Source organism: Augochlora pura, chromosome 10, assembly GCF_028453695.1.
Source record: "Augochlora pura isolate Apur16 chromosome 10, APUR_v2.2.1, whole genome shotgun sequence".
Taxonomy (NCBI): Eukaryota; Metazoa; Arthropoda; class Insecta; order Hymenoptera; family Halictidae; genus Augochlora; species Augochlora pura.
This window is the reverse complement of record NC_135781.1, coordinates 26,329,401-26,354,691: the sequence shown is the minus strand read 5'-3', so window position 1 is coordinate 26,354,691 and position 25,291 is coordinate 26,329,401. Positions and strand designations below refer to the sequence as shown.

General features: G+C 44.5%; 1 protein-coding gene across 12 annotated transcripts in view; it reads left to right on the top strand.

The window, feature by feature from the left end:
* Pip5k59b (Phosphatidylinositol 4-phosphate 5-kinase 59B) overlaps positions 1-25,291 on the top strand; it is a 55,436-nt gene that overhangs the window by 4,067 nt on the left and 26,078 nt on the right. For 5 of the 12 annotated variants that reach the window (XM_078193404.1, XM_078193406.1, XM_078193397.1 and 2 more), the window contains exons 3-14: positions 3,380-3,508; positions 4,086-4,334; positions 4,454-4,606; positions 4,683-4,847; positions 4,928-5,143; positions 5,762-5,988; positions 6,076-6,211; positions 6,709-6,796; positions 13,088-13,150; positions 18,262-18,339; positions 20,250-20,303; positions 21,897-22,280. In XM_078193404.1, the coding sequence (XP_078049530.1) occupies positions 3,380-3,508; positions 4,086-4,334; positions 4,454-4,606; positions 4,683-4,847; positions 4,928-5,143; positions 5,762-5,988; positions 6,076-6,211; positions 6,709-6,796; positions 13,088-13,150; positions 18,262-18,339; positions 20,250-20,303; positions 21,897-22,280 (1,942 nt within the window). The remainder of the gene's footprint in view (positions 1-3,379; positions 3,509-4,085; positions 4,335-4,453; positions 4,607-4,682; positions 4,848-4,927; positions 5,144-5,761; positions 5,989-6,075; positions 6,212-6,708; positions 6,797-13,087; positions 13,151-18,261; positions 18,340-20,249; positions 20,304-21,896; positions 22,281-25,291) is intronic. The other 7 variants (XM_078193400.1, XM_078193399.1, XM_078193398.1 and 4 more) reach the window with 7 other exon arrangements.

The window sequence follows — 25,291 nt, the reverse complement described above, 5'->3', positions numbered from 1 at the left end:
CTATAGCTGCCTAACTCTATCGCATACTTAATTTCATTCTTGGCCTACATGCTTGAAAGAGTAGTTTACACAAGAAATATCAAATTTAAAGCCTTGATACTTATATATTTTCTATCCCAAGTGCTACGATCTTTCAGATTTAATTAATCGTTTCAGGCAATTTATTATGCGCGAGAGAGATATGAATATCTTTTTAAGAGATTCAATTCTTTATAATCAAAAATATATTTTCAAAAGTGACAATAAGATTTTGATAGCAAGTATATAGCCAGTACTAGGACTTTTAGAATTTCACAGATGAATTCTTTCAAATTCCAAAGATTTCTTTAAAATGGATTTAATATCTCTCCCGTACATAATGTGTTAATATAACACAACTCCTTCTTGTAATTCATCATGCAATTACTCGTTTATTCGTTGAAAATAAGGACAGCCTTAAATCTATTTACACATCTCGCTCTCGGTATGGCTAACAGTTACTTAATTCACACAATAGTTCAGTATATGAGACAATTAATAGACAGGAATACAGCTCTATCGAAGAAACATTGTCGTTGCTCACCGATATAATAAATTGCTCGGTGTGTCTAAACGTTACATACAAAAAAATCCCGGTTATTTATGTAACACCGGTGTATGCATTGGCGCTAGATTTAAATGAAAAAGCGCGGCCAACGAAGTAACGATGCCACGGAACAGATGTAGCTCGCAGACGCGCGGCTGTTATGTAAGAAAAATCCTTGCTATCTCCCGCTGTTCGATTCGCGCATTTTCACACGTTTCATTCTCCACCGTGGAATGTCGACGGTGCCGGGTCGATTTGCCGCGTTCAAGGTACTGTCTACGATCATCGTCGTTCCCTCGTCCGTCGTGATTTCGCGGAAAAAGAAACGTGAACGATCGCTCTCGAACGTACGAAAATTGCGTCGCTGCGAGTCGTTTCCCTTTCGCGATTGCAACGAAATTCTGGTACGGCGTTCCGTCGAATTTCTCGTAGTGCACCTTGCAGTGTAACGTTTGTAAGCATCCGTTCGCCGTTGTCCCAAACATCGGTCGTTTAAAAATGGCAAATTGGTCGTTAGGTTCATTGGTTGACATAAGACCACGCGACTGACGCGTTCGAAATTAATGGGCCAAGTGCAACAAGGACGTGAGTTAGCAGCGTAAGAATTAGAACGTGTGTTATCTTAGCTAGACAAATTTCAAGCTTGATGCACTGCTACTTAAAGCATTCAGCAAAACTCCATTTGTATGAACTCCAGATTATAAGTTACGCTATGTGTATAAGATACCTCGTTCGTGTAATCGGATGTACGGGGTACCTGTAACTGTTCATACAAATAATCTAGCCCCGATAAATGGACTTAATCAAGCTTCATTCGTTTTGCAATACAATGAGATGATCACATGATAATTGAGATATTAGTAAAAATTTCGTTCTGATAAATGGTGTTCAGATAAGTGGACTTCCGCTGTATTGTTCTTGATTCTGTGAACGTTTTCTCGTAACTGTCACGAGAATTTACTTCAAAAGCTTTAGACTAGAGACGCTGTTAGTTCAACTGAATTATTGTATACTCCGCTGACAGAAAGATACCAAAAACAATTCGCCAAGCGTCCGATGAGTGTCCGAATGAATAGCACTTTCACAAACAACACTAGATCAGCGGAACACTAAAACTGTCTGCCACATGTTGCATACGGGATCGAACACTCAAAATGCTCGAGCGTCGATTGAATCATTTCCCCGGAAGCGTGATCGGGCAACACGTACGAAATCAGTATTTGGAAGCAGATGATGTATGTACAACGTTAACGACGGCATTCGAATTGTTCGCACGAAGTTCGCGTAAATGTCGACGTCACGGCGATCCCATTGAAAAATCTGCACGGTACAGGAATAGCATCGCACATGCACCAGTATGCGTCACCATTGTCACCCGGTTCTTCAAGGTTCCGACAGCGTTGAGGACCTCCTCGCTCGGATGCACTAGACGACGGATGATGGGCTGTATCGATTCCCTTTAATTTCCTGTCAATGGTCGGTCCTGACGCGCGCCGCCCGTCGACTCATTCAGCGGAATCGGAATCTATTTTTGCCCGGGAGTGGCGTTAATCAATCTGTCGTCGTCGACACCGCGCTCGCCCCGTGACGAAGATCGTGACGCGAGATTAGCCAGCGATTACGCGGCGGCCGCGTGTTTTCAGGATTCCGACTATAAACTGGACGCGCCATTGTTTTATCGCGAACGTGAGTCGGTCGTTAACAAGGTGAATCGGTTTTCCCGGGAAAAAAAGTAACGCGATAAACAAACGAGCCGCAAGCGCGATAAATAAAGCGGTTGGATCATCGAGAGATAGATGGACAGTGGGCTAGAGACAGTAGAGACGAGAATAGTCGAATAATTATTCATTCGGATGACGCGTAACAGGCCGGGTCTTGCGACGCTTCCTCCCGGTGTTTGTCTTGCCGATGAAACGGCCACCGAAGTGTGTCAGACCGGCCACCGGTTTGCCCGAGCTGGCTGAATTTTGAAATAGAATCCTTACCGAATGGGGTCGGAAATGCGGACTCGCGAAATCTAGACATGCATCGGGGAGATGCTGATGATCGTCGGGAACGTCGAACTGATGTCCGAGCAATTTTCGAACAGATAGCTCGGCTAGTCGACCCTCCGTCATCAGGTTCTAATATATCTACCGGGGTTTACCACACCCCATATGAGTAATCCGGGGTTAAGGGTGAAACCCACCCCCGAAGCACGTGATAATGTCACCTTGCCTTCCCTGTCCAGTATCACACGCAGCGTAAAATGTATCAATGACATTTCATAGACAGAACAGTTTATTACTCAGAGAAACTCTTTGGTTTACATCGGTATTTTATCTCTACATCAATAAATTAAAATCGAATAAAATTAATGTCAGTAAATCAATTCTTTCGGTGTGTTCACATTTAATACAAAATTATATTTAATCGTTTCAAGAAAATTACTTCCAAAGAATTTCTTAAAGTGTTTTTCGAACACAATTTTACGAACATCTATTAATGGAATTCTGACGAATAAACTGTTGAACAATATGTGTACCTTGTAGCTAGTGTTAAGTAATGACGTACCCAAAACTGGACGTTACCAGTCACAGCATTCCTTCGACGAAGGAACCGTAAGTTCTGCTACAGGTAGTAACGGTAGCAGATTTTTCGAGTATTGTAGAGAGGTTAATTCTACCTGTAGAGCACAATCGACGGATTAGTGCGGCGGAGGGTGGTAATTAACGGCGAAGACAAGACCTGCGTCGTGCTTCTTTTGTAGACTTAAATTTCGGAATGGTAAGCATCACTGCTAGCAGCGTCGTAACTGTATTGTACTGTTTGCAGAGCTCGGTAACACAGCATGGCACCACGGGGCTCAAGACCCCTGCGGGGGTGTCGAGGAACAAGTCGGAGCGAGAAAGAAAGATTGGCCACAGAAGAGTTGGGGTGGGAGGTGAAATCACGTACAAAAAGGTGAAGTATTGAATTCAGCAAAAACGTTATAACCGGTTCGAATCTACGGATGAAATTCTAGCGGAAAGCGGCAGAGGGTTGGGGCGGAACGTAACTCAAAGCGCACACTTTGATAGAAGGGTCTTCGGGAAACTTTGATCGAAACTTTCTAATCGAGCGATCAAATGTTTCGAGCGAGCCGTAAAGGATGAGAAACTTGTTGGCCATTCTTTATTCAATGATCGTGCATCGTTCGACTGCGGATTTATACCATTACGAGATTGTCAATCGATTCGAATTACTAAAAGACCGAAACACTTTTTTTATTCAGCTCCTGCTTCTCGCGATTGATGCACTGAATTTCCATTTTGCATAGATTCGCAGTCTTCATCGCCTAGTAAAATCTAGACCCGATTAATATAGATTCAATTACCTCGCAAATCTTCATTATAGTTCAAGTTGTAATAGAGCTAAGTAGTACCTCGTTGCTAGAGTAAAGTAGATTTTGATTTGATATATCGTTGAGATAGAATCTCGGTATTTTCTGTATTTGATATCGGGCACTGACTGACTGTGTTTTCGATGATTTGCTTTGTAGATCCAAACGACACAAATCATGGGATCGATACAATTGGGTATCCAACACGCGGTAGGCGGTCTGGCGAGCAAACCGGAGCGTGATCTATTGATGCAGGATTTTATGACCGTCGAAACCACGAATTTCCCCAGCGAAGGCTCGAATCACACTCCGGCTCACCATTTCTCCGAGTTTAAGTTCAAAAATTACGCACCCATTGCATTTCGTTACTTTCGAGATCTCTTCGGCATCCAACCGGACGACTTTTTAGTGAGTACATATGCGCATTTGCTCGACGAAACGACGAAGGAGACGATTAACATTCCCTCGTTGTTTACCGACGATGGTAATCGTTGCGACACCGGCTAATCGCCGCTTTGAATATTTAGATGTCGATGTGCAGCGCACCGTTACGCGAATTATCGAATCCAGGCGCTAGTGGGAGTATCTTTTACCTAACCGATGATGACGAGTTCATCATAAAGACTGTGCAACACAAAGAGGGAGAGTTTCTGCAGACCCTTCTTCCGGGATATTACATGGTAACTACATCCGTCTGCGAAACTCAAGAATCCTTTTTTATACAACTCTACTGACCCGTTCTCCAATTTGTTGCAGAACCTGAATCAAAATCCGAGGACGTTACTGCCAAAGTTCTTCGGGTTGTATTGCTATCGTTGTAATAGTAAGAACGTTAGATTAATCGCCATGAATAATCTGCTGCCCTCGTCGGTGAAATTACATCAGAAATACGATCTGAAGGGGTCAACGTACAAACGGAAGGTAATTATTTAATTGACAGATAATTGTCAAATGGTTTTATGCGAAGTATCTTTCTTCTAATGTCGATGTTTCTCGTTCAGGCGTCGAAAACTGAAAGGTCCAAGTCTTCTCCGACGTACAAGGACTTGGATTTCATGGAACATCACTCTGACGGCATCTTCTTGGAGGCAGACACCTACAGCGCTTTAGTGAAAACGATTCAGAGAGACTGCAGGGTGTTGGAGAGCTTCAAGATTATGGACTACTCGCTGCTTGTCGGCATCCATAATCTCGATCAGGCTGCCAGGGAGAAAGCGGTAAGTGCGATGCCGAAGGTGCGATCATTCCTGTAACAGCTAACAGTATTGAATAACAGAGATAGTTCTCGCGAGTTTAAAGTACAAACTGAAACCATAATTTATAATTTAACAAATTACTTGCCTGCACCAAATCTGAGCCGATTTTATTTGAAATGAAGATAAGACAATTATTTGAAATAATTCATTTCGAAGTTGAAAGAGAACATTTTTTCCTGCAGAGGCATGATTTTTCTTATCGGTTTATCATTGCCAGATCAGTCATTTTATCTTGCAGAAACGTCAACGAGTGTATCAGTATAAATCAGACTCACCGCTGATAATTAGATCACCGTTTAATCTCCAAACAAAATGACGTTCTTCAAGAAATGTGTCCAGGTCTGACTCAGACTTATAATAGCCTTTCTCAAACAAACAACTAGTTTTGCTGAAACATATTAGATTCTTTTACAAAATAATGACAAAAATATCTGCAAATATGTATAGTAGAACCTCGAATATCCAAACTTGTGAATATCCACCGAATATCTTCAGAGAAGTTGTTATTTTCCTTTTGAAATCGTGAGAACGAGTGTCCAGGCTTCGCCAAGCGACCAAAATGCAATTGTCTGGTTGCAGCAGGAACAAAGGTTATCGGCCAGCGCGGACGAAGAGGTCGGGGACGTGGCAGGGGACGCGGGAGGATTCGCTCAAGCAGAAAGAGAGCGTGAAAGAGAGGACAGAATAGGAGCCGGGGCCCTGAACCGATCGCGAAGCATAAACCGACAAAGGTTGGTCGCGCATAGTACCGCTATGGAGAGCATCCAGGCCGAAAGCGAGCCGATCGACGAGGAGGACGATGTACCGTGAGTATCGTGAGGGCCGATCCTCTTACGATTGTATACACCACGGATCCTCTAATAACGTGATTTTAATTGCGTTCGTGTTCCTAGCAGTCCAGGTGGGATCCCTGCTCGCAATGCTCGCGGCGAACGCCTCTTACTCTTCCTTGGTATCATTGATATTTTGCAAAGTTACAGGCTTAAGAAAAAGCTCGAGCACACTTGGAAATCCATGATACACGACGGTGTAAGTACTATCGACTTTCTCTTTATTAATTCTGTTCACGTTCCGTTCGTTAACTTCAAAATTAACCGCTGATCTCGGCAACCGATGGCCATTTATGTCTAACATGGTTTGTCCTTGTTCTAAGTTAGACGATTGCAGGGTGGGCCATGAATCGTGCCATTATTTTGTTAATTGAGAACATTTTCTTTGCTGCCTCAAAGAAGAGGCTCGTTGACTATTTCAATTGTTCGATGATCGCAATGCACAGTTCGTAGATTTTTAAAGCTTCATTTTTATTGCAAGTAAACTATGGTTCGTCATAGACTTAGAAATAAAATACAAAATAGAATTTTCTTATCGTCTCAAGCCTCTTCCTTTTACGATAGCAATGTTCAATGCATAAAGGGGGAAGATAAAAATAGTAAACGCAGGAAGGTGTTTTCAATTATCTAAATGGCACGCGGGGCCCACCGTGAATTAAGCGCAGCCGATGAAACGTTGTTGATTTATTTTTGCAGGACACGGTATCGGTACACCGGCCGGGCTTTTACGCGCAACGCTTTCAAGACTTCATGGCCAAGACAGTATTCAAGAAGATACCGTCACGTAAGTACCATCCTAATCAGCCTCTTCTAACAAACCTGACCTCAATGTTAACACTGAACAAGGCTCATTCCTAATTTGTAAGCGGTCTCCTTTCGATCAGATTTGAAATCGCGCGGCGTATCGTATCGTTTCGATCCGATTGATTTTCCGGCCGACCCGTTTTCTTTCACACCTGTTGTGTCTATTAGCAAGAAAACCGCCATACGACATGTTCTTTCGGCTTGTCTCACGTTCGAAGCATAAAGTACAAGTGAAATTCTAGGCTTTAAGTAGAATTTAGTAGAACTATATAAATATATATCTATATATATATATATCTACACAAACACGACACACACAAGTACACATTACATAAACATACATACATACATACATACATACATACATACATACAAACAAATAAACAGACACATCACAAGTATTTTTATCGGCTGATCTAGCACGACTCTGTTTCTGTTCGGAGTAACGGCATCGATTACTGTGATTTCGATTAATTGACACGATGCGAAACTGTTGTCGCGTGTTCTAGCGTCCATTATCGAGTGAGAATTACGAACGAACAAAAATTACAAACAGAAACTATAACAGAGACATTATAATGACGTGTAGGGGAGACGGAGGGGTTGGGGCGGGGTATTGCACAGGTGTAAAGGCTCAAAGAAAAAAGAAAGCGGTGTACTTAACTTATCTACGTTATTCCGCCGTTTACGATTAAGTAGCATACCGTACATTGTCTTGTTACTTAAGATTCCAGTTCGTATAGAGCAGTAAGCCATAAGCTAGAGTTACGTATACACATATATATACATATATATTTTTTAGCTTCTTTATTATATACGAATCGCCATCACCGAACGTTCAAATTCCGTTACGACTCGGACGATTACGCTTTTCCGAGGAATTACGTTCGTGTAAGCAGCATAACACGTCGTTCGCAAAAGCATATCTTGTCGTCGCGTCCCGGCATTTCGTTGCGCGACGATCGTAGATCGGGATCGAGCCAGCCGATCGATAGAATAACGATTTACTTTCAATTTCTTTTATTTCCACTTCGTCGTCGAGCGTGTGCATCGTGTTCGCTTATCGGTTCGTTCGAGGTCCTTCATTATCTTAAGACGATCGAAGCGAGAATGAGCGAGTCTGTTTCTTGTTCTGTTTGTTTTTCTCTTCCTTTAATTATTTTAATATCCTATCCGATCACACATCAATCACCGCCATCATCTTCACCGGTCATCTTCATCATCGTCACCACGAGATCAAATTTAACCGTCCAGAAAGAGAGAGATTCTAATAAACGTAATAGTGACTTAAGGTAACAAAAGAACAGAAGAGAAACGATAAATGACTGCAGAGAATGCGACGAATCCCGTGCGGATATCCGAAAGCCGAATCGATCGATGCAGAATCAATGACAATGCACGAATCAACGAGATCGTTGGACTGCGGGCTTCGCCCATTCAATTCCGTTTTATCGTAGAAATTATTGCAGATAGTTTATACCGCGAGATTATACCATTTCTCGCAACAGAAGACACGTTAATTAACGCGAAGATCCGCAGTCTAATCGAGCCATTTCTGACATCGACGTTTCGGATACCTGCATCCCTCCACGATTAACGCTGTCGATTCAATCATCCTGGGTTCCATTGATTGCGTCAATTGGTCGCCTCTGGGTTTTACTTTTCATTGGTGGCACTAATCGCTAACACGATAACTACACATGGTTTCTTCGACGTTCAGGTTTCTCACGACGTTCCCCCTCACCGTTTTGCTTTCCATGTTTGTTTGTTTTTTCGTTTCTATGATTTCGTCACATTCGATTCCGTTTGAGTTCTCTCGCCACCACATCGTTCACACGTCACGTTCCGTAGCCAGACTGTCTTCGAACCCGGTTCCATAACGAAAAGATAAAAGACGAAAGAAAAGGAAAATAGATAATTAATTGACAAGCACAAAATGACCAGTCCACTGGTGTCCACACACATAGCTGAGTATTTTATGCATCGAAGCCGGTGTCCGTTGATCATTCCTTTTTGTTTCTCGGTATCGGAGCTGAGAAAGCGACCGACGACCGTGTGCAAGAATCGCGCGAGCATGATCCGGTCCGACGATTAGGTTGTAAGGTTTCTCCCGTGTGAAGCGCGCCATTGCGAAAGACAATTTTATTCGTTGCCGTCCCACGTACGAAAGCTCAAAACAATCGGGACGTCGATATACCGATGTACGTGTATAGTTGCGTTTACAGTCGTCGGCTACGAGACTATCGAAAATGTTACGTTAATTAGAGATCTCGGTTATGGTTACCGTTTCTCGCGAGACGCCGGCAATTTTGATTTCGAGGTCGAGGGTTTAAAGGAAAGTAGCCGACCGTCAGTGAAAGAACACACGTATCGAACGAGACTCTTACTTTCGATTTCGAACGTCGTACAGGAGCATGAACGGTGCCAAAAGTGACAAGTGACGTTCGATATAATATTCGAATAGAAAATTCAATTAAACGATGCTTAGGTGCGATAACTGCACAGCCAATTGCGAGAGACTGCGCAAGTGAAACGTTCTCGAATCGAGACGGAACAAAATGCTTCTATCGCGACAATGTGATATCGATTTTCTGTTCCGCGTTTGCCACTTTCCTTTGCGCTTCGAGCCAAGTCTGTTGAAGAATCGGAATCGACCATGCTGTTGTAGTGAAAAGAACTTAGACTTCTGACGCAGTTACTAAGACCTCCAATCGGACATTGCTTGACGGCGTACGTTTGCGCACACGTTTATCCTTCCGGACAATTTTATTTTCCGAGGCAACGAACGGTGACGCTGCATCGAATGCCATGGTACTTCGTAGTTTAAACATTTCACGAAAACACGAACGAATAAAGATCCGCTGTTTGGACGTAGCAGGAAGTCCCAGTTTTCATAAGACAGTAAACGGTAACCGTGAATCGAGCGGGTATAGATCGACTGCATATCGTGTGATTCCGTGTTCGAAGTTCCTTGTTGATATAACCGCGTGCCAAAGGTTTTGTAAGACTATCGCGAGCCTCGCGTTCCTAGTAGTGTACAGGGTAGACATGCCACGGACCGCACAAAATTCGAGAGTACTCGCGTCGCGGAGGAACATCCTCGATTGCCATAATTAGACTGCGGATTCTTATGCAAAATAAAAATTGCACGCATAAACGTTCCTTTCATTTTTTCCATTATTTTACCGAGCTGAAAATAATGTGATAGTATTTTTACATTTTTTAAACGTTTCCAGTGTTTCGTATATTCGATCCACTAATTTTTCTCGTAAACGCATGAAATCCGCAGTCTAGCCAAAATCGGTGCATTTGTTCTCTCTTGATTTTTATTCCTTTTTTTTTTTTTATTTTAACGTGGAACGATTTTGTGCGATTTACAAATTCGACGTAGTCCTCGAGGTGTGTACACAGTTGTCGAGTATATTTTTCGGCGAGGAAGCTAGTTCCGGTGTGCCAGTGAGAGAGAGTCGAAGAAAGCGTGTGCTGTGAGAGCGAGAGAAAGAGAGCGAGAGAGGAGAGAGACACGGTAGAAGTAGATGAATTTCGTTTTTATTGTGAAAATATTCAGCTATCGGCTCGACGTGGACACCAATGTACATATTTATATATTTTGCAATAAACATTTTCGCTGTTTACCAACTTCATTTCATTTACAAAGCCTACCCGAACGATTTACTTTGTTTCTGTTTCTTCTCTCCACTTGACTCTTCTACACTATCCTCCACCATCGTACTGACCACCGTATGTTACGGCTACATTGACATTTGCTTATCGCAGGAATACTAATTAACCAAGCTAATCGCCGACCGCGCTAATCTGCCATCCTCAGTTAAAATGTCTTATCTACTAATTTGCCACTTTTCAGGATACTTGAGAATATTTCGAACATCACCCGCCTTTAAACCGAAGCTACGATATTCTATACATTTCGTAGAGCTCCGAATCAAATTCCGTTCATTTGTTTTCTCTTATTTTTAAAACGATATTGTTAATTTGATGCTTCATTTCTCGGATCGTCAGAAATGTTTGGACAAGTCAACCAAGGGGAGCAGTGCTGCAACTTTTCGTCCAAACATTTCTGACGTTCCCGATTTTTCACTGGGAAAACTAAACGACTAAAATGGAATACGAAACCTACCGACTGTTCAAGGTCACTGCCCCCACTCTACCATCTGCTCCTCCCACTGCCTATAAAGTGGGAGGAGCATGATCGAAAGTGGGGACAGATATCTCGAACAGTGCATAGTAGAATACCTAACACGAAGTGGAACAATCGCAACAAAATTTCTGCTGCAGGCCGATACTACTTTCAAAATACTGCTCCATCCATCGTAGCATCTCTTCATCCCCCCCGATCCGTAGTCGTAGGTTCATCTATACTTGATTTTCTGCATTACCGTCGCGTCACCACTTTGTGTACTGTATCGATAGCGTATCATGCGACGTGTGTTTGTTGTTTGTGTTTTAACGTACGTGTTCGGTTTCACCGGGAACATTGCGGTGTCAATCGGAAACCACTCCCAAAATCCTCTTCCGTTCCCGTATAGCATTTCTTCGCTTCTATCGCCTACACCGACTCGCGATAGTATATCAACAGCTGGCGTAGAACGATTCTTCGAAATACAATGCGTGTATCGAAACTGTTTAAAATTTGTAAAAGTTAATCGCACTCTGTTCAGCATATCTTCTTTTTCGCATTTTTGTAGGCGGTTAAACTATACCAAATTCAACACTGTATATTTTATCGAAATTGTTATAAATTGTGATTAAAAAGATCGACGGATTCGGGTCAAATCTAATTGGAAAAATAATCAACACGCATTGCGTTCGCAGAATTTTTTAACGTCGAGCGTTGAAACGCTTCGACGAGCCGGTGCCGATCTCAACCACAACACTTGGAACATCTCGCGCGGCGGAACCTGGATTCGTTCGAGCTGTTCGCGAAACGCAAATCGCCCGGGCCCGCAGCTGAACGCGTTTTTAATTAAAGCGACCGTTTTATTAAATCGTTTCATTAAAGCGCCGCTAATCGAATGCAAGTAGAAATCGTTTCGCGCGGCATTCGAGAACCCAAAAAAAAGAAGAACAGAAAACAACAGGATAGGGGGTTTTAGGGGGGTGGAGGGGAACTCTCCGGGAAACAAGTTGGCGAGACTAACGACGTAGCCATTTAAAGACGAAAAATCATTACAGTTTCTGTGATCGAGATCCAGGTCAGTGTTCCGCCGGTCAAGGCTGCGCGGGTAAACACGCTCGAATAATCGAGATTCCGCAAGGACGGGTCCAGCAGGAATCATTCGAAGGGAATTCGCGAGCATCGCGACGAAACTGACTCCTTGACGATGACGATAGAATGACAGTTGATCGTCGCTTCGTTTTCTCTTTCTTTCTTTCTTTCTTTGTTTCTTTATTTATTTTTCTTTTCCTACGCTGGTGCACCAAATTACAAGACGCTACGAGAGCTATCAGATCGGGGAATCAGCATCGACTTTGCATTAAACTAGCATTGCAGGATGGAACAATTGCAACCGATCCGCTCGTCAATTAAGGGCACGGCGCATGAAAGTTTCTAACCGAAACGAGATTAAATAGAGTTTCACTTCGATAAAACTGTAAGACGTTTTCTGTTATTTTTGCTTAATGTGTTAGCTGCATAACTGGGTGACACAATTATGCACCCATGTTTGAGAATTCATTTCTGACTCAATTGTAGTTCTTTGTGCAAAATTAAAATATTCTGATGCAGTTGCGAGTAACAGGATTCAAGTAACATTGAAGAACATTGGAAATTATTAATTAATATGAAACGTTAACTGATTGAGTATAGTCGTCGAAGTTGTTCGATTGAAACTTTCTCGCGCTATTAGGTTTAGAACTGTCATTTATTATTACTATCACGTTTGCGATCCCGATCATTTTTGAAACGTCTTTTGATTTGGCGTGCCTGTGCATCCGTTTCTCTGTCTCTCTATCTATCTGTCCCCGTTTCCGTATGAGTTTTCTCGAACCCAACCCTACGCAAGAACGTGTGGTCCCCGCTTTCCTTAGTTGTTGCTATAACTATGATTCTCGGCAGTCCCTGACGATTCTATCGTTTCAAACAACGGTCTATATATAGACGTATATATACGACATCGTATAAGTACCGCTATATACAACGTTCGAAGCTAAATGTTGATGTTTTTGTGTCCCGTGCACTTCTTTCCGTGTCAACCCCCAATGACCTGATCTGACCTGCTACCGATCGAAAACTCGAAAACTATACCAAAAGTGGACCTGCCTGAGATTAAGGGGAATCATCGCAAATTCCGTAACCTCGTCACCAGCTACATAGGTAACTTTGTCTGTCTGTCTGTCTGTTCGTCCGTCTGTCTATCTATCTATCTATCTATTTATCTATCATCTATCTATCTATCTATCTATCTATCTATGTATCTATCTATCTGTCTGTATCTCCAACTTTCTGTATGATATCGTACACGTGTATGTTCGTTTTGTTCCATTTGATTTTGAATCGAACACCCCTTGTAACATTGTCTCTCCGTTAATTCTAACGAGCTCGTCTCCTATCCGCTTGTTCACCACTCTCTGGTATTGATTTCTTTGGATCCTGGATCGAACACGAGCCCTAGATCCCGTTTGTTCTGCTTCGATTTTGTTTTTTTTTCGACTACTCACCCCTCTCGCGGACCGTCCCCCCCAGTTTGCATCGTCCAACGATTTTCACGCTTCTCCGTCCCCGTTTCATTTTGGCTGGCGTGTCTTTGCTCGATCCGATTTTTCCCTTTTTATGCATTGTCTCTTGGTAAACCGAGGTTCGTAAGTAGACCGTTGAGAAACACCGTTTGATTGTAAATAACCGTTGTGTCGATTGTCGCATGCGAAACTTACGGAAAATCCTTGTTCGTAGACGTAATTCTAGATGTAAGACCCGTAAGTAGAATGATCGTAAGTACTCGTCACGTTTCCTCGGCGTATACCACCGTGTCCTGCGCTCGAAGCTGTATTCGATCAGCCTGACCCGACGATCCTTCGATCGCAGGACATTCGCGTCCCGCCGAGATTCGTTCACGGTTTCGATTCCTGGACTTGTACTTTCTAATTGTCCCCTTGTTCAGTTCACGCCTGCCCGTTTCTCTGTCAGAATTTCCGAAAACTCTGCACCCGCGGTTCGCCACGGCGGACTGCAAGCTTCTTTTTTACTCTCACCTTCGTCGAACTAACTTGCAAGCCTTGATCTGTAGATGTGACAGTTGCGTGCGTTGTAAGTATGATTATACAGGTGCTCCCGAAAGCTGCGGACGTTCCTGCGGACAGCTTGGACAGCGCCGCCGCGTTTCCGATTTCCCGGGGATTTCGGCTGTCGGCAGGAACGTCCGGATTTGTTACTTGTTGTGATTAAAACCGATTCACCCCGTGTTTATACTATTCTCGCTCGTACTTTTCTCCACTGCTTTCTGCGATGCCCGATGCGGGATCTGCGTGCGCCTGGACAGATATTCTACTCCCGTTTTGTTCACCACTGTATCTCACACTTTTTCTATCTCTTTTTACGCCTCGGACACGTTCACTGTTGATTCAAGGACACGTTCAACAACCACCCACTCCCGTCGAACGCACTCCGGATCTGGGTCGTGCTCCTCTCGAGAGGACGCACCGTGCGGCCGGTCTCGCTCTTGCGGCCAAAGCCAAACACGTCGATCCCTCGAATTTTTTTTCGCGAGCTTCGTTCTGTTTTCTTGCAACACACCCCTCTGTCACGGCCGCTTTTCAGTCGCGGGGAAAGTGATGCGAGGCGATACCTGCGATCTGGGAAGAGAAGTATGAGCACAGATCGAGTTCGGAGACAGAGTCGAAGCTGCGTTTAATCAGACGGAGCAATCGAATCGAGCGTTTCCTTCGGTCTCGTAAGATCGAGGAACTGTATAACGTTCTCATACAGCTACTGAGAAAGTCAACGTATTCGCTGCTAATTTCATGCATATATTTAAAAGAATTCCGGCCGTTCAAATAATTAAGAAGCTGCCGATTCCTTTTATTATGTTTCTAGTTTAATTAAAATCGCCTCGGGGAAGCATGTTTGAAAGTTTTAGAGACTCTAAATCATTTACAAACGGCACTATATCAATTAGCGCGTTCTCATAATTTAGCAGCAATCGTGCAACGATCTTGTTCAATTAATACTAATGGAACATCTGTTTGGACAACGCGAGAATCAAATTTAACGTATCATGTCTCGTTTCGGCAGAGCAACGCGCAACACGTTTATAAACCCTGATTTCAAGTAGAAGCAGCGGACAACGTGGGCGTCGGTGATCACGATCGTCTCTCTGACAGTGATCGAATCAGTATCGTCGATAAAAAAGAAAAGTGGGATCGTTCTACGACGTTCCTTGCGTAATCGAATTAGTGTAGCGTTCCGGTCGCGGATCAACGTCTCGTTGCGTGCGTCGACTCTGTCGTTCAGTTTCCCCATGCGCACGTGTCAGAACACTTTTGCACGGACCCGCGGCACCGTCGGGACGCGCCTCGTTCCAGTTAACATCGTTATCCGGATTTTAATCAGACCTGAACATCGCCGGGATATTAGCATTAGCCTCTAGCGCGGCGAGAGAAACCGCTCCCGAGGCACGGGGCGAGAGCGTCTGTCGCGATTTCTATCGAACGTCTCTTCCATGTACGTATCACACGCAATTACCCGGACCCCCATGTGAACGTTTTCTTGCAACTAATCGTTTCAGTTACAGAGGCATGACAGACAGTAGCGTAATCATCGAGCGACACACACGTAACGATTATATTAGCGATTATAGAGGGAGACGACGAGAACACACGTTGCACCGCGCGGTCCTTGATCGCGGGGTGCACGGAGAGAGAGAGGGAGAGAGAGAGCTTTCGGTGTTGTCGGCTTGATTCATTTATACCACATAGATTTCTCTGTCTATCGTCGTCTTACAATTCGCTCTTCCAGGCGGAGCATCGGGCATGGCGCCGACTCCGATGAAATTTGGTAGGCTGGTACACCTACACCTGCGATATGACTGTTGCAACGATCTCAGCTGTATATAGGCAATTAATTATGGGAAATTTAAGAGTAAAGTTTGTAAAAACTGCTGTGACCATGCGGTTTAATGTATGCACATTAGACGGTCGAACGTGCAGGTACAGTGATTTCTCTCACACTGCCTCACAGCTTGGAAACAAAAATGGACAACGTGGGAAGAGGAGACACGATTATTCGAGCCTCGCAGCTCGGTTTTATAGTTGTCGATTATCAATAATTGTGTCTCCTTTTCCCACGTTGTCCATTCTTGTTTCCATGCTGAGGGTCAATGCGAGAGAAATTACTATACTTCCGGTCTAGCGACAAGCGTCGCGGTCTATCAAATTTCAACAATCTTTGCACCCGATTTTCCTATAATTGACTGTCCATGTACGGTTCAAATTTGAGCTACGCTTATCGTAGATATAGATACATCAGTCTACCAAATATTCGTTGAAATCGGCGGGATGTCCGATGCTCCCCTTGTTAGGTGAGAGAATAGCTCTAGCCGAGGAGGTCGATCGTAGTTTACCGATTCCTTTCCGTAGAGAGGTAATGTAGACTCTACGTCGTAGAGGTATCTTTCGATGAAACGTAGCATCGCGGTGGGAAAGTTAGTCATAGTGCGTGGCAGCCAGTGCTGTAGCGAGGGGCAGTCTGCGCTGGTGCTTTCGGAGCGTTTACGGAAGTCTTCTAGTTTTAGTATGATAACGCCTGGAACACGGAGGTTGAGCTCAGGTTCTTTTAAAAATTAAAATGTTCCCTAAAAAGATGAATAGTATTAAATTGGTTGGATATATATCAAAGGTTGAATTCCCTAGTAAGATGAATTCAACCCGTCGCACTTTGATGTCTGCTTGAAAATGCTTGCAGACTATTCAGCCCTCTAAAAACCGTGTAAAATATTCGAAAGACCCTAATCAGTAGATCGCGGGTTTTTATGTAAAATAAAAATACTGCGCATCGATTACAGCAAACGATAAATACATAGATATTTATTTTAATCACTTTACTGAGTTACAAACGACGTAAGAAGAATATTGAATAGTATCACTGTTTTGTATTCTACTGCTGACTTTTGCTATAAATGCATAGAATCCGCGGTCTACTAATCAGAATTAGCCGATCGGATTTACCGAGCTGAGATATCCGGGATAAAAGAGAAACTGAAGATCCGAGAAGACGGCTAACTTATACTAAAACTACCAAACCAATTAAAATAACTGTTTTTCTCTTTTACAATTTCTGGTGTCATAAAAATTCTAATAAAAATCGTTCGATGCTTAAGTAAATACAATCTTGTCATAAAACAATATACAGTCGCATTTACAACTCGGTAGTTCCAGCGTAAAGCTGATATTAGAACAGCTCCGTGAATACGCTCGTTACTTTTGCACCAATGGGATTGGCGTTAGATAGATTGGGGAAGATAGAGTTCAAGGAAAATTGTTCCAAGAGAATCGTTCGGGGAACGCTCCTGAAAGCTCCTGTGCAAGCCGAGGAACGGCGCTCTTAACGAACGCGTTGCGAAAATAAGTGTCCCCGTGATGCGATCACACAGAATACTGCGTACGGTGATTACGTACGCAGGCCGCACTGAGAAAACTTTTTCGAAACAAAGTCGAGACGCTTCACGCCCAAGCTAACACTTGCTACGGTACTGACGTCAGCTTTTGTAGCGTTAACTGGTTTGATCTACCCTCGATAGGTGCCGGCCTGCCACGGAGAGGGACCTGATCGAAACGTGGACTTTTTGTGGACAGCGAGCTGCTTGCGCGCGATCGTAGACGTAGATAACTGTTTACGAGATGTCTGAGCCTTCAGACACCGCATAGAGTTGATCTCGGTGTTCGCAGACGTTAATTCTGTGGCTGCGAGAAACACCGCCGCGAGTCACCTGTTTACAATCCTTAGACGCTAAAATCTTCGAATTCCAATCTCTAACGCTTGTAGTGTTCTTTAAACCGCATATTTTTTCCAGTCTGTAGAATTTGTTTTCGCGATGTTTTCTCTGATAGATACGTAAATCCTATATGTTAATTTATCGTCTGAAATTTCTTGAAATCACCACTCGCGGCGTTCTCTCTTGTAGCCGCAGAGTTATCTTTCGATCGAACTGGATATTGTAAATAGAACTGTAAATAATTCTGCGAGACTTTGTACAGTGCAATAAGTTAACTGGCCGTAACCGCGGACAACGACGCGACCAGATAACGCGTGTCCCGTAAACTTTTATACGAGAACGGTTTCAAGGCAGCGAGACGACCGTTCAAAAAGTCGACGTTTTAATTGGGTCAGTCTTCCCGCGAGACCTCCAAATAATCTGTCCGATCTCCGCATCGATGTCCTTCTACCGCTCAACCATGTGTCCGTATTTATAACAGTTGCGATTTGTGTTTCAGCGTTGAAACATTCCCCGTCGAAGAGAAAAAGCATCACCAGGCCGCTCAGGCCTCTGGACGGCGACTTCGATTCCACCGGTAAGTTTGCACAGGCGTCTCTTCTCAATCGATCACATTTTTTTTACAAACAATCTTTATGCTTCACACGGTCGCCACACGCGTACGGAAGTTTCACCGATTTTCGGAACTCGTCGAAACATTCGCGGTCGAGGATCCAACCGTTGACTGTACGAACAGGGGAAAGGAGTTTCTCGTGTCACGCGTAAAGGTTGCTATTGCTGCAAAATAAATGATCCTTGGATCGATTGTAAATGAAACAGGAGTCGAACGAATATTCGGATCCTTTTTGGAAGCTTTTAAGATTTATTTATCTTATAAATATGTAAAATCTATAGTCTGATTAAAATAACGCCAAGATTAATTTTTAATTGGAATGAGATTTATTGTAGTAGATTTTTATGTAAAGTTTGATTATGATTTTTTTGTAATATTTAAATTTAAACAATTTTTATTACCGTTCTGCACTGACAGAAAATTTGTGTTTCGTAGACCGATCTATAACTTCGCGCATTATTACTAGATCAACGCTTCCTTTACCAGAACTTTTTCTAAACAAATTTCTGTTATTATGCAAACTGTGTAATATTTATTGAATTCATCACTAGATAAAATCAGAGTCATCGAGATTTATAAATGAATTGCTTTCCTGATCGTACAGACAACAGGAAAATCTAAATATTGGCTGTACATGAACGTATCTAGTTCGACAAGCGATCAGTGAGACAATGTTTGAAAAACGATCGAATGGAAAGTCGAACTGGATCGTTCAGAAAGGTGTAAACGCGATCGTCCCGGATCGAACGAAAATATACGACCGTTTCCGTTCCGAAAATCGTGCGGATGATTCGAACGAACATCTTCCACGGTTCTATTATTGGCTTTGCGCTGAATTTCACGTGTGTAGCCAGGCACAGCGATCAGCGCAGTAAACTTAGATGCGGCATTCCCACGTTACCCGCTTCCAAAACGTTCACCACGCTCCCGGTCCGTCACGGCGCCAGCAATCCCGTCTGAATCATCCCCTAACGGCGTGCCGTTCCCTCCAGAAGATACCCTGTCGCTTTTACGAAGATTGCCCGCGCGTGCTTCCACGTGCTAATGACGTACGCCTATCGTGTTCTGGGCTGACAGGTAATTCACTGTCACGTTCCGCCGAATCTGGTACGAACAAAAAGCGTCGCCTCGAGTCACTCTAAAAAAGGGTCGAGCGCGGAATTATGCTGATTGTACAGAAACTGGTTTCGTCCGCCGGGCCGATTAGAGGATTTTGATTCCCCGTTATTTTCATTTCTGCGAACTGCTGTTAAAATTAAATGTCCGCTTTGCATCAGACTTTTTACGCGCCCGTTTAAAAATACCAGCTGAGATTCGTGCGACCGGTCGGCTTTCTTTTCTACGATTAAAATAGGAGCACGCTTCCGATCGCTTGTTACCGATGAAGCGTTTTCTGTACACTCAGCATACCACTGTCGGACATCGTATCGACAAATTGTATGGTAACGAAAGAATTCGGTACACTGATTGGTTCTTTGATGATATGAAAATTCCGCGACGAAATTCGTCGTTTGTCGGATCTGGTCAGACGGAAACTCTGATCAGACGCGAAGACCGTACGTATTACAGCTTTCTATCGTGAATGTCAGTCGAATGCGCGCATTCCGACCGTTGATTCCCTCTGTTTGCCTCGAACGTCCCTTGCTCGACTATCCCCGTTTCGTCTCGGGAACACCTCCGATATGTGAATGGACAAAGAGACTTGCAATCGATCGAGAATCCCGCCGCGTTACGATAAAAGCGCAGAGAAAAGCTTTCCATCGAATGGAAACAGCAAACGAACGTCTCTCCAGAGCTTGGAAGTTTCTCTGTCCGATCAAGTGTCGCACTCATGGTGATACGGTAATGGTACATGGTGTTATGTGGTGGTTTAGCGGTGCCGACAACCGGAAGTACGACAATGCATGCTACGTCACCTACGAAGGCCGGTGAGTCTCATACAGATCACTTAATTTCCTATTATCCGTTGTCGTTGCCATTTCTATCGCGGTCTCTGTCGAGGAAGTCGGAGAACATTCTCGCAGGATGGCGGTCCTGTGTGGACCGTCGATTGTATAGTTAGACGATCAATTCGTGGTAGCGAGTACTCGGTTTTGATCACGTTCATCCCTTCTTGTTTTATTAGCGGTATTATATCTTGACGGGCAATGCAACGCTGACTCGCACCGGTCCACTTTCCAAGTTTCATTTCCTTGGGAAATGGAGCTCAACCATCGCTTGGTAGAAGCTAGCTGATGCCATGCGTTTATGGATTTTATCGCAGAATTCACTAACGTGTTGGCTGTCACGCCAAGGTCCGTAAAAGTCAAAGGAAATTGAAAGAACTTATTTCATTGTACATTGATACAAAAAAAGTAGTGTAACTTTGCGAAGAAAAATCGAAGCCAAGGTTCTCTTTCTTTAAACTAAAGGGGAAGGTTTGATTTTCAATTCGCTGGTAATGGCACCTCTGAAATAATTTTTACATAGCTCGGATATTTTGTCAAACTCGGTAATTTGCGATATGACTAACATGGCACTATATTTAAAGGGTTACAGAATCGACAGTCTGTCGAACTAAAAATCAGGAAATAGTGTTTTAAAGTAGAGGTTTTAAGTTTTAATTTAAAAAAATAGTCATCTTACGATCATTTTTCGCGGAGTTATAGACAATCAAAGTAGATCAATTTGTATCGAAATCTTTTCTGTACTATAATTTTGTTTTAAGAATTTGTATACAGTAATATAATTTAAGAATTTAATACACGCATTACGGAGCAGACAAAGTATTAAAACAGCTATTCTAAGAGACGAATTTAATTAAAAATTTTTCAGTTTCCTCTGAGAAAGAATTTTGAATAAGAAATGTTTCATGGCTGTGGCTGTCTAATAAATGAAGTGGTATTTCGACAAAATGTAATTGTTGTATCAGGAAGAAGCCTTTTTTGATCAATTATAATCCAGTTAAGAATCAAATGAAATCGTCTGTAGCAGAGTTGGGTATTATTCGGATTATTGCGAATAAATATTTATCTAAGATAATAATCCGAATGAATTCTTTGTAGTCGAACATTTTATTCGAATAATTCGAAAAAGTAATATGGTATAAACTATAAAAATACATCCTATATTATATCAATTTTATTCAAAAGAATTATTCTCCGTATAAATTCCTCGAATTCGAACGAATGAATATTTATTGGAATAGAATTTTATTCGAATAAATTAGTATCTAGATAAATTCGATTGAATATATTTATTCGACAGCATCGAATAAAATTGTACTCGTTAGTATTTATCTTTCATCGGTGATCCGAATAAAATGTTGCCCAACTCTGGTCCAAAGCTCGGAACTCGAGGCAGCGTTGCAGTGCCCGCGAATCATTCCACAGTCTCTCACGTAGCCTCTCTGTTTCTCTCTTTCACCTCTCCGTACCACTCTCTTCCCCCGTGTTCACTGCCGTGGCCGCACGACCCCCTTGCCTTTGTCCGTCTCACGGACGACCTGCGACCGCCCTTGCGACCGACATTGGCCGAAGCAGTGACGCCGACAGACCCCATGATCAGCACTACCAGCACCGCGGTGTCCGCCGGTTCGGCTCCGATCGCCACCTCCACCCCGGTAAACTTCGCCAGCGGCTCGGTGAGCCCGCCCCCGTTGACCTTGGCCGCGGGCCCGATCCCGGTCCCGGTCCACCAAGAACCAGTCCAGGCGAGCTCGGCGGCCAAGGCGACGAGCTACCCGGCCGTGCTGAAGGGCAGGACCGCCGCCAGCCCGCCGATCCCGAACCTGGTACCCTCCGGCAAGGTACCGCCCCCTGTCCCGCCAAGAGGCACCGGTCAGTCGAGGACCGCCGGCAGGTCCTCGGAGGAGCACCGTGGCCCCGGGACGGCCACCTCGACGTCCTCGATCTCATCCAGCCGAGGTGACCAACCAGCCATAATCACGAGATACCGCTTGCATGACAGTTCGAGCATCCTGCACCAAAAACCCACAACAACAACAACAACACCACCACCACCCGACAATCACACCTCCGCCGCGGTCTCGGCTGCGCCCGAAGCCGCTACTAACCACCACCACTACTCCGCGACCGCTAACACCACGACCTCCGACCACTATGTCACTTCATTCACCACCACCACCACCACCGTCACTACTGCCACGACCCCTACATACGACGTGAACGCGTTGCATGCCCGTACGTCGACTCCCGCCTACCTACCCCCGAGATACGACAGCCTGGCGATGATCCAGCGGTCGAAGGTCGCGGCTGCCTTCGAGGCCGTCCGCGAGGAGGAGGACCGCTGGGGCGGCTGGCCGGAGAACATCGAGGAGGACGACGAGTTCGTCAGCATCGAGAGAGTCAACGGAGACTACGTGATCCGTACAAGCCCGTTCCCCTTCCGGCCCGAGAGAGGCAACTTCGTCAGACCTAGGGTGCAGCAGATAGAAACCGCGGCTCCGTCGAAGGAGCCGGCGAGGCCGAGGAGCGACGCCATGGCCAAGTTCACGTACTTCTTGAACCCGGCAGCCAGGCCCGAGCTAATGAACTACAAGATGTCCCGGAAGGACAAGAAACATTCCGAGACCTACTACGAGCGGATGAAGAGGAAGCAGAGGGAGCTCGAGGCCTCTCTGAACACGATCACCGCGTTGACTCGGAGGAATGACTCGGCGAACAAGATCTCCGACGATAAAACCCGCAAGGTGGTCGAACCCGCCGGATCGACGGTGGTCAGAAAGGAGAAAAACCAGGAGCGGAGGATCGATCAGAAGTTGCCGGAGCGCAGGCGGGAGAGTCGTCTGCTGAAGAAGATCAGGCAAAAGTCTATGCAGAAGAGGAAGAAGCTTGCTCCGGAACCTACACCCGCGATACAGACTTTCGACGAGTCGAAGAGGATCGATCGGGTTCTCGATAATCCTCGGAAGAAGCTGGAACCGCCTCCGAGGCCCAGCTTCATCGGCGAACGGCTAGCTAAATCAACCCCAAACGTCAGCGAGATGCAAGCAGACAGAGTTCTGAATTTGAAGTCCGAGAAAAGGACGTTCACGGTGACCAAAGTCGAGGAGACGGTCAAACGAAAGGGTTCCGAGGTGGTCTATGCTTCGACCACGGTTGAAGATCACAGGAAATCGAGAATCACAAAAAGCAAAGCTGATTATGAGTTCTCCGAGGCTCCAGACTACCATCGGACGAATAGAAAAGCTATTGGAACAGCCTTGGAAGCTGGTTCGTCGACATGGAACTCTGGTTCCAAGGAGCAGAAGAAGAAGGATGGAGGATTAAAGGGATCCAAGGAATCTATTCAGGATCGAATGACTTTGAAGTTAATGCCTAACAAGTCTTTCTTGCACGCCTACCGGCATAAAGCAGAGAGATACTAGTTCCCAAGTCGAAGGGGAATTGACCTCGAAGGAGGGGGAGAATCGATAGTGCCTTGTTGAATCGAAAAATCGAGACACGGGACGATGCTGCGGGATCTCAAGATTTCAGAGACGAGAATTTCTAAGAAGAAGCCGAGTCGGTATTCGCTCGATTGAACGATCGAGAAGAGAGGGACCGCGAGCAGCAAGAATACTGGAAGCTCTGAAGCACCGGCCCGAGAACCACTCCGAAACGCCAACTTTCTCTCGTGCATGCGCAAAGTACACATCATTCCGAGTTACTTTTCGTTCTCGCATCTCATCACTCGATCTCTCGTTATCCAAGTTTTGTAACACGTCGGCCCCGTTCGCAACGAATCTAGCCCCCCTTGTCCGTAGAGAAGAGCGAAGAAGTCGGTAGACCGACGTACCGCGATCTTCCCCGGCGGCTAGACGGAATATGCGCTTTGTTGTTAAACCGTTTCCGTTTGTTCACTGTGTGCCGTTCCCCCATCGTCGAATTTACGGCGTCGACGAGAGGTTACCGATCTTTCTATCGGCTGATGTCGAACCTACGATCGGCAGACGCGAGAGTACCACGTATTTTATTTTTTTCTTTGGACTCGTAGCGTGTAAGGATTGGTTTTCTTTTACATGTAACCGGTTGACAGTGTGTCTTCTGCATGCGTAGACCTTCCTCGTTGGCAACGGGAACGGACGCGATCGATCGTGACGCAGCTCGGATCCTCCGAATTCCGACGGATGAGACCGACGAACGAGCTCGATGATCTCTGCCAGACGATCGCGTCCGTTCCTTCGAATTTATCAATTTTCTATTTCTGTCGATACGTCGTCGTTTGAACGAGCAAACCGGAAACGATCTTCTATGAGTGATTGTATGGTGTGTGCTCTCTGTATCACAATAAAGGGACGTTCACACGAGTGTGCTCGTTACACTGCAATACCTTTGTTCAGCTAGATCGCCTTGCTGGCTAATGTAGCTTGCTGTTTGTGCGCCTCTGTAGACACGCAAGTAGATCGTAGTTGTACACCTGCCTCGATTGGCCGGCAACCATTTAGCGTACCTGGAATGGCTTATTCGGACTGACTTCAATAGGAAGTGATCGGTTTCTAATATGCTAACGAATCGATGTTGCGACCGAACACGTTCGCCAACGTAACGCTTGAGATGCTGTTAGTGTTACTTGGACCGTGTGCTTAGTATAGTCACCGTTTACACGGCGTTAAAGCTACCGTACCATGGCCCTTTCCTCCAATCGTCGAACTCGTGCTCCTTCAATTAACAGAAAATTAATACGTCCGTCGGATTTTTCGCTCTGACTGACTAAAGACAATTTGATTTCAACGAACCGAACCCGTTTGAGTAGATCAATTCACGCTTAGCTTAATTGTCTCACGGAACAATTACTACAGGCTTTTTGTACGTTTTCGAACGATTTCTTTTGTTGGTGATCTCTTTTTTTTTTTTATTGTAAATCCTTTCTCGGTTGTCGAACCGACCAGATTTCACCGTGCTAGGAACACCGATCCCCCTTAGAACCCTCCGAC